Source organism: Electrophorus electricus, chromosome 2, assembly GCF_041902795.1.
Source record: "Electrophorus electricus isolate QZ-2024a chromosome 2, ASM4190279v1, whole genome shotgun sequence".
Taxonomy (NCBI): domain Eukaryota; kingdom Metazoa; phylum Chordata; class Actinopteri; order Gymnotiformes; family Gymnotidae; genus Electrophorus; species Electrophorus electricus.
In genome coordinates, this window is record NC_137498.1 from 36,806,209 (window position 1) to 36,814,103 (window position 7,895).

Below are 7,895 nucleotides of genomic sequence, written 5' to 3' on the forward strand. Positions count from 1 at the left end.
CCAAACAAATTGTGTATCAGGAAAGGAATACCAATTGCCTTGCCTCTAGGTGTTTGTGTTGTAACTTACCATGAAACAGAAAGGAAAAGGCAAAAATTGTCTAAGAAGCCAGTTTCGCATAGTGAAGAAACTAAGGCAAGCTGGGTAAACCCAGAAATTCCTATAATGCAAGCAGATCTAAGATCCAATATGCAGGCAACTTATCACGCAAACTCCAACCCTGCTGAACTTACTGTAGTATATGAACTTAAATGTCAAAGGGGTTCATTAAAAAGTGTTAGGGTTGTAGGTTTTCTTTTTTTTTGGGGGGGGGGGGGGTTGGGATGGGGGGCAGAACAAGGAAGAATGGAGGTAAGCAGAATAAACTGAAAGAATGAATGAAAGCAAGCTGGAGGACGGAAAAGGAGAGAGTGAAAAATGAGGAATAGAGAGGAATTCCTGAGAGCATATGGAAGAAGGATACAGATTTTCACACAGTACACAATCCCATCTGTATATCCCCATGATAGATAAGTCTAATTCTGGCAAATGATTTACAATCAATGTCCGTGCAAGCTCATCCCTACACCTAAATATATAAATTAAAAAGGATATATACATTGTATACATTGGATATATACAGCAATGCTGAGATTTCTCTTTAGAGGAAAATATGGCCTTATTTCAGTCTATTTGGGCTTTGCAGTTACATTTTATATTTATGGCATTTAGCTGATGCTTTTATCCATAGTAACATACAATTATGAATACAATTCAAGCAAATGAGAGTTAAGGGCCTTGCCCAGGGGCCCAACAGTGGCAACTTGGAAGTGGTGTGGCTTGAACTGGCACCCTTCTAATTATTAGTCGAGTACCTTATACTTAATTTTTATTTGCATACTTAATTTTACCAATAAAAATCAATTAATGAAGAAATTTATTTAGTACATTGTGTTCCTGTCTCAAACATTCAGATTCATTCAGAATGGACCCTATGCATAATGAAAAGAAATACTATGCGAGTAGAAGGAAATGAAATGGCATTGGTATAGTCACAGCTACCTCTAGTGGCCAATGTTGATAAAACACTTAATTTTTTAAAAATTTATTTATTTACAATGTTGTCCTGTTTAGACAGATTCACAAAAGAACCTTTACAAAAACTAGTACCTACAAAAAGACAAAGTATGCTGAAGAACTGTCTGAGGAAACCCCAAAATACAGCATGACTGAACTTCCAACTATTGTACTGTAGCTCCAGAAACTGAGAAACAGTCATTTTTCTTTCCCCTTGAGATTGATGAGGTGAGGAATGTTGGAAAATAGGACTCTGCTTTTGACTCCTGGATGACGTAAAGCCATTAACAAGCACTGGCCCAAAAACCCAGTGGAGAAATGAATGCCTTTCAGTAAATGGCTGACCCACCCTGTCCTATGCCCTAAACCAGTCTGCACACCAACTGAGTCACCCTGTTAAAACACAGGCTCCCAAAACACTTCTGTCCTGCACACGCACTGGTGAACCTGCAGACCTTGATTGCTTCCATGTTGCTTGAGTAAACATCTGAGACAAATTAGGCCCTTGTTATTGTTGTTTTGACTTTGGCGGTGCTGTGGAGCTTGACTGCAAATCTAACAGTCCCCTAAGCGAAGGAGCCTCCTCTTAATAACTTTAGGAGAAGCATATGGGTGCTGCCCCAACACTTCATCACAAATGAGTGGAGGAACCCGCCACTGCTTCCACAGGTCCACACAGCTCTCATTCTCTACACAACCCTGTGACCTCTCGCAGATCTGCCACGCAACACAGCACTGTTCATAAACTGGAACAAGCAAGACTACAGCTCTGTTCCAACTAGACATGGTCCCCGATATATACATTTTGAATTGAATAACCTTTGTGACGTGCTCCTGACACGCTACTATACAATGCATTTAACTGACTGAATTTTAAATACATTCAAGAATATTTTACTTATGACAAGCATTATAAAAGACAGTTAGGAATATACAGAAGGTTAGGCCTGGATTCATATTCAGGTAGCAATTTATTCTGCTTTTAATTCACATTTCTCTGATTTTAAATAAATTAATTCACACGTGGCATTTATCTTTAATGACAGCAAAGACTGATACAAAAAGGGGGGTAAAAATTAAAGCAATACAACAGAAACAAATTCAGAGAAAGTACATGCATGGTGTTTTACAGGTTATGCCAAACCATGAAATGCAAATTCCACGTGTTTGACAACCTTTCCAATGTTGTCAATGGGGCCAAGACAGGAGATGAAGACATCTCTACTAAGAGAGGAAAAAGACATCTATAGGAAGAGGGGGTACTCTGTACGTCTGCAGCCAATTAAGAGTTCAAACCAGAATGAGCCTGTACATAATTCCCCTGCTTCCTGCACTCTGCAGCTCTATGATGCAGGAATAAAAGAACCCTACACTGAAGCATAACACCACTTAGTCCTTTCTTACTGATTTTTTTTTTTTTCCATTCTTCAAAGACATCTGAAAAAAATGATGAGCTGGAAGCATTTTCTCACAATTTAGGAGATGCTATAAAAATAATACCCACCAATCAAAAAAATTACACGTGACTTTTTCAAGGTGAGCAACTATGGGAAGTGATGGTGGGATTCAGTTTTTGCAATTCTTGATAATCTGGGTTAAAAAAAAAACAAAAAATAAAAACTACCCCTTAGGCAGTCCCTCTGTTTGCATTATGTGCTTAACCACAAGGGAAAACCAGTAGATGACTAAACTGTAGGTTTGTAGTTCCCACCAGAACTTCATGATCTGAAGTCACTAAAGTCTAAAGCGGCCATTACATCTCCACCGCGAACACACCAGTCTCATTCATCACCTGCAGGCAGGTTTTCCTCAATCCTCTTAATGAACTTCATGCGAATTTCTGTCACATTGTCTCCTCTTAGTGTGTCTTGAGCAAATCGCACATCCACAGCCATTTGAACCTGGGGGAACAGGCCACAAACCAATGACCTGGTTGGTAACACCAATAGTTCTGAATTAACAGACTTTAAAACTCTGCTTTCGTTCAGACACGCACACACACACGCACACACACACACACACACACACACACACACACACACACACACACACACACACACACACACACACACACACACACACACACACACACAACAAACTCTTTACCATCTCTAGAGCTCCTCTCAATACACCACACAATAGGTTGGAGTAAATCAGAGTGCTGTGGTTATCTGGAAGTTCCACAAAGTCCACCAGTGGGTTACTCTCCAGGATGAGGGAGAACTCATCTCCAGCAGGGCTCCAGTTGGTCACGCTGGGGGTGATGCCCAGATACATTTTGAAAGCTACCTGTTAATGAAGAAACACACACATACACACACACATACACATACATACATACACATATACATACACACATACATATACACACACACACACACACACACAAACCTAATTAGCAAATGATGTATCCCAAGGGTAATTTTAATGACTTTGCAGGCCTAAAACATCCTTCTTAAGTACAGTTCATGTCTAGAGGCAACTTCTGCCACTGAAATAACATGGGCAAAGTATTTAATCTCAGAAAACACAAATTTAGGAATCTTGACTTCAGAGTGAATTTTTGAACCCTTCCCATGACAGCAATAGTAGTAGTAAATAGCTCAAAGGCTCTGGATTTTGAGCAGGAGCCCAGTGCACTGAGGAAACAGACACATTGTAGATTAACATCTTACAGCATGGCCTACAGTGCAAAGCAAAGAGAGAACAGGGTGCAGGGAGAGAGCAAAACACTGCCATTTCTTCTGCAGGAGCACTCTTTCCATTTTGTAACTGGTTCAAGTTACAGCCAATGATGGCCAGATGTACAACAAACATAAGAGAACCTGAACGTCTTAAATCTCTCTGACAGTGTGAAAAGTTGGCCAGCTGTTTTTATTTTATGGTGGCCTAGTTAGAATATTTCTCCACCTGTATAATTCTGTATAATCCACCTGTATTAAGACAGACAGAAGTGCTAAAACCTTAAAAAGATCTAGGGTGCTACTGAGTGAGGTACAAGTTGCCTGCATGGTAGGCCATGCCCAGTTATCTTTCACCTCTTGCTTCTCTTTCAGTCATAGTTAAAAGAGGACTTTGTTTGAAATGGCTCAGAATTGTTCCAGTACCTTTGCAATGACGTCGGCTGTTTCTCGGAAATCATGACACCTGCCTACACTTGAACGAGCCAAGAAGTCCTCAATGAGACGTACCCCAATATTATAACCCCTTCAAAAGCACAAAGAAAGAATCAAAGGAAGAAAGCACTTTGTCAGAGACCCTACAGAACAAAAAACAAACATATACATATAAATATTTTTTCATAAATAATAACTTTTATATCTAACCCAAGAGAAGGCACTGAATGAATTTATCTGTGAATTTAGCTCAATTTCTAATTTGAATTTTCATCATTTGTAGAACAAGAACAATTCATGGCTGTACTGGTGGTTCCATCATCTCTAACCAGTGGCAATATCAGCTCAAAATTAGAAGACAATTCATGCTACTTATAATTTTCTCTTTGCCATACTACTGATATTTTCCACTTTTAGAAATTCCTTTACTAAAAATAAGAAAACCACAAAAATCATCAACAGTGATAAATCATGATAAGCATTTTTACTATGCTAGCCTTTCCTGCATTTGAATGGATGGGTCCACAGCTGCCCCATAAATTTTACATCATGCTGTGAGGAGTGGAGGTCTCAAAAGGACTATTGCACAGCAGACAACACCCCGACATACAATACATAAAAAAGGCAGAATGTGCACAATGATGAAGTCAATACAAATCCAGTGCTTTAAGTTGTTTTGTTCTACACAATGACAATTTTGCAGGCTGTCATGTAATAACAGAGCCATACAGTAATAATTGAATACACACAATCCAGATACATTGACTGAATTCTGGGTGTGATATGCAAAACAGAGTATGAGAATGTGTTTCAGCAATCCTTTATGAAACATACTATAGCCATTGACAAAAGCACTTGAAGACAACAGTTTCTTGATTCTGCAGCATTAACAAACAAAAAGAATGAGACTCACATTTTATCAAGCTGCTTGTTCACTTCCTCGTCATTCTCATAGTCCTTACAGAGCTGAGTGACCAGTGCTCCATATGTGAGAGTAAACAGTTCAGAATTCTGTCAATCAAAATTAAGACAAAGAAAATAACTTATATAAAAAGTTATCATAGAACATATACAAACGTATGAACAAAATACTTTTTTTTAACTCAGCCTACATATTGTAACTCACCACTAGTTGATTCAATATCTTTATTTTGTGTTTTAATCACAGAACTGTTGCATGCAAGCACTGCATAATGTACTGTATTTTAAAATAATTTTTATCCATGTAAAACAAAAAATACTAAAATATGCCACCATTGTTGAAACATTAAATTTAATAAAAGCACAACATTTAAATATATTTCTATATGTGCTTTTAAAACATGTTGATTAGTAACAGAATTTGATCACTAACTCTCAGCCCATGAATGGTGATTATTAGGCCATTCGGGCCCTGAATCAGGGCAACTGATGAACTGTGGGGACCACTCTGTGCACTGTGTATGATGTCAATAACACCATAAAAGACTGCAATAACTGTAAATTGTAAGTTGCAACTGGTAATTGTATATTTTGCATATACACATATATTCATATACATCTACATTGTACATTGTGTATATTATATTATATTATATTATATATATATTGTATCCCTGTATCTCCTCAGCTCGGACACAGCAGTCACAAAAGCATTTCACTGCGAGTTATACCATGTATGACGATGTACGTAACAAATATAACTTTTAAACTTGACACTATTATGAAATGTTAACAGTCCTGACAAATCACAAATGCTCTACATAAGGACTTTGCAGTTTCACTGTGAGAGTATAAAAGGATGGTGGTTGCAAATACTGCCTCTGTTTGACTATGTTTCTGCTGCCCAGATGGGAGGGTACACTTACTGCTTGGCTATTGGTTGCATCTCTACTTCCTACTATTTTGCCCTGCTCCTATACACCTAAATCGACATATCAGACAGACTATTCATTAATTTTTAATAGCTGAACAAACCAGTCAATCAGGAGGAAGAGCACAGGAAAAAAAGAGCATGCATGCACATATGCATACACACATATTTATTGTGAGCATCAGTGACGTGCCGAAGCTCATTTACTGAATACTTCATATTTCACAACGCTCCCTTCCTCCCTTGCACCAGCTGAATCATTAGCTAGCTACTAAACTCATAATTGGGCTCAGTTTTCTATATACGTACAGCTTCTGTAGCTAGTGTAATTTAGCTCAGTAATTCCTGTGGATATGCCCCCATGCAAGAGAGAACATAACTAGCTACGTTTCCGTGGACCGACATTCGACATTAAGTTCATTTTCAACACCATGTTTTTGAACACGTTTTTGAAAATACCTTTAAAATCAAGACAGACATTCTTTAAATAGACTTAACTAGTCTACTTAACCTTAACCAGACTAGCCATTTTCAGCGATTTAGCTACATACACATTAGCTAAAAGGTTGACTCTGTAGCAAAGGAGATAAAGTACCTAGCTAGTCAACAGATAATATCTAATATTAATCTAGATAGATATGACTGTATGGATCTACATAGCCAGAATATTAGCTGTCTGGCTAGCTTTACATTTGCTAGCTATCTATTAGCATACCCACCGAGATCACTCACCATTTTCTTGCTATCTGTGGATCTGTTCGACTGCCTAGACATTGTGTATTGTATTACAGCTCTGTACAGGTAGGTAACAGGTTATATTTTATTAATCCGCTTCGCAAAAACAATGATCGTATGCCTGTTTCCGTTTTAACCCTAATTCCGGAATTGCTTCCGGTATTTCTGAAGCGGTGCTTTCCTTTGATTCTTGGGAGTTGTTGTTTTTCTTATTTTTGCTATTCAGCGACGTCTAAGTCTTTAATAGATTTCCCGCTACTGATTTATAATAAAGGCCTTTTCTTTATTATAGATCAGTGGTTGTCATCCGTCCCTAATTATTACACAATCCTCCCCCATATTGAAAAATAAATTGTTACGTCACTTACGGAATCAATTCGGGAAGCTATTAGTGACGTATTTCCAGACGTCGTTTCATGCGGTACGGCAATGGTTTTCAAATATGGATCTTAAATCCAAATCTGGTCCCGGATTTTATAATCCTCTGCAGTTGATTAAATTATTGGTCATCACACCTGAGGGTGGAAAATTTGTAGGACTCCGACGATGACTGTGATTCAAATACCTCTGCTATACATCATCATCACAGTAGTGAGAACAACATAATAGTGAACAAAACCAAGTCAGTTTCACAAGAAACAATCAGAGAAGCTCAAAATGAGGAGAATGGGGGTAGAGAACGACAGGAAAGTTCTATGTGTGATTGAACGTCATTGTTACAATAGTTACGGAAACTGGGGTTTTATTTGATTTTTTAATATTTATTTATTTATTTGTATTTTTTTAGATGAGAAGCATCACATGGAACTGGATTGTAACGCACTCACAGTTACTTCACAATTCTCCACAAGGTGGCGATTCTGGCACTAAACGTAAAAGGATGTTGAATTACAGAACTGAGAGGGGGACGAGATACTAGCCATAGCCTGTCACTGGTAATGAATACCGTACGAAGTGTAGTGTTATAAAACGTTATCGGTCGAACATGGTGGATTGTCTGACTCGAAACTCAACGGAACCGGGGAACTCTCGATTCACAACCCCGGTGTCAGTGTCTCTTGACTTCCCCGGATTCGGCTACGGAGGACGGAGGGTAATTTAGAGGAGATCGAATCTGAAGTACTGGTCACTTTGAA

General features: G+C 38.4%; 1 protein-coding gene across 2 annotated transcripts; it reads right to left on the reverse strand.

The window, feature by feature from the left end:
* Nucleotides 1-2,008: 2,008 nt before the first annotated feature.
* On the reverse strand, nucleotides 2,009-7,070 carry trappc3 (trafficking protein particle complex subunit 3). Of its 2 annotated transcripts, none has more exons than XM_027000926.3 (5): nucleotides 6,757-7,070; nucleotides 5,086-5,183; nucleotides 4,164-4,263; nucleotides 3,163-3,345; nucleotides 2,009-2,957 (listed from the first exon to the last, which is right to left on the reverse strand). In XM_027000926.3, exons 1-5 carry the CDS (start codon nucleotides 6,796-6,798, stop codon nucleotides 2,838-2,840), a joined length of 543 nt encoding a protein of 180 aa, XP_026856727.3. In that variant the 5' UTR covers nucleotides 6,799-7,070; the 3' UTR covers nucleotides 2,009-2,837. The 2 variants fall into 2 exon arrangements, with proteins under 2 accessions (XP_026856727.3, XP_081558085.1); XM_081701959.1 differs by having other exon boundaries at nucleotides 6,744-7,070.
* Nucleotides 7,071-7,895: the final 825 nt, after the last annotated feature.

Bases quoted from the DNA above. Each gene is read 5' to 3' on its own strand.
- trappc3 (XM_027000926.3), bottom strand. From the start codon at position 6,798: ATGTCTAGGCAGTCGAACAGATCCACAGATAGCAAGAAAATG. The intron at 5,184-6,756 runs GTGAGTGATCTC...TTTGATTGACAG, and splicing joins CCACAGATAGCAAGAAAATG to AATTCTGAACTGTTTACTCT. The intron at 2,958-3,162 runs GTAAAGAGTTTG...CTGTTCCCCCAG, and splicing joins TGAGAGGAGCTCTAGAGATG to GTTCAAATGGCTGTGGATGT.